The sequence below is a fragment of the Penaeus vannamei genome, chromosome 28, assembly GCF_042767895.1.
Source record: "Penaeus vannamei isolate JL-2024 chromosome 28, ASM4276789v1, whole genome shotgun sequence".
NCBI lineage: Eukaryota > Metazoa > Arthropoda > Malacostraca > Decapoda > Penaeidae > Penaeus > Penaeus vannamei.
In genome coordinates, this window is record NC_091576.1 from 238,901 (window position 1) to 240,000 (window position 1,100).

A 1,100-nucleotide genomic window follows, 5' to 3' on the forward strand; every position below is an offset into this window, starting at 1 on the left:
GCCGGGGATCTCCTGCAAAACATCACGTGATCTCCACAAGGGCTCAATTCTCTTCACAACCGAGTCCTAATGCAATGTTGATAACCCCTGTTGCAATATTGACCCTCTCTTCATGATATTAAAAAAATGGTCAATTTTCCGCGCAAATGTAGACAAAATGATTTTTTCCGCGTATAAAAAAAAAAAAAAAAAAATTCCCGCAGAAGAAAAATACTCTACAGTCTGGTATATGCATATATATATATATATATATATATATATATATATATATATATATATATATATATATATATATATATACACACATATACACACTTCTACCTCCCTTTTTGTCTTTAATGTTTGTCTTACTTGTTATGAAAAGTGGGAAGATAATATTTCAAAAATTCCATCACACTTCATTTGGAGATTCATCTGGTGTGTGAAAATTCGTACAAAAACCCGTTGAGTTTTGGAACGCGCCTGTCAGCCCGAAACAAATCCTGAAAATTTTTCTGGCCGTCGGCGTGAGATCGCGAGGCGAGGTCGTGGCAGGTCGAGCTCTACTTGCCCACCGTCTGCACGTGGCCTTGGTACTCCTCGTGCAGGTCGGCCGGAATCAGGTACTTCAAGCACTGGACGAACACCGGGTTGTAGAAGCAGCTGCTCCTGGACGGGGTGACCATTCGGCAAACGATGCAGTTGTATTTCAATTAGGACGTAGAATTATCCAAGTGCTGGTCAGGAAAGCAATAATTTATACGACTCTATTTATTATTATTATTTTTTTCCGGAAAACCAGAAGTTGGTGGCTTCTTTGACATTAGGTAAGCAGTACCTTAACATACTTGCAGTGAAGTGGTCGCTCGGTATGCAGGTCAGTGTGATCTGCTAATGCGTCAAAATGTGGGAATACATAAGATTGAGGGACTCTTTGAGATGACAAAACCGAGGGAATACGTGAGATATCCTGTGATTTATGCCCCGAAAATAGTTGTATATTAATGAGGGTGTAGAATTATTCATGTGCTGGACACGATAACAATTATCAGTACAAGTCATTTTTCGGAAAGCCAGAGGGTGATAGCTTATTAGACACTAGGTAAGCAGTACCCTAAAAT

The 1,100-nt window shown here is 39.5% G+C and overlaps 1 protein-coding gene across 1 annotated transcript in view; it reads right to left on the minus strand.

Moving 5' to 3' along the window:
- Positions 1-525: 525 nt before the first annotated feature.
- The window catches only part of LOC113815762 (crustacean hyperglycemic hormone), a 1,435-nt gene continuing 860 nt past the window's right edge, over positions 526-1,100 (minus strand). The window contains exon 3 of the mRNA XM_070141365.1: positions 526-648. Coding sequence (XP_069997466.1) covers positions 543-648 — 106 coding nt within the window. The 3' untranslated portion in view covers positions 526-542. The remainder of the gene's footprint in view (positions 649-1,100) is intronic.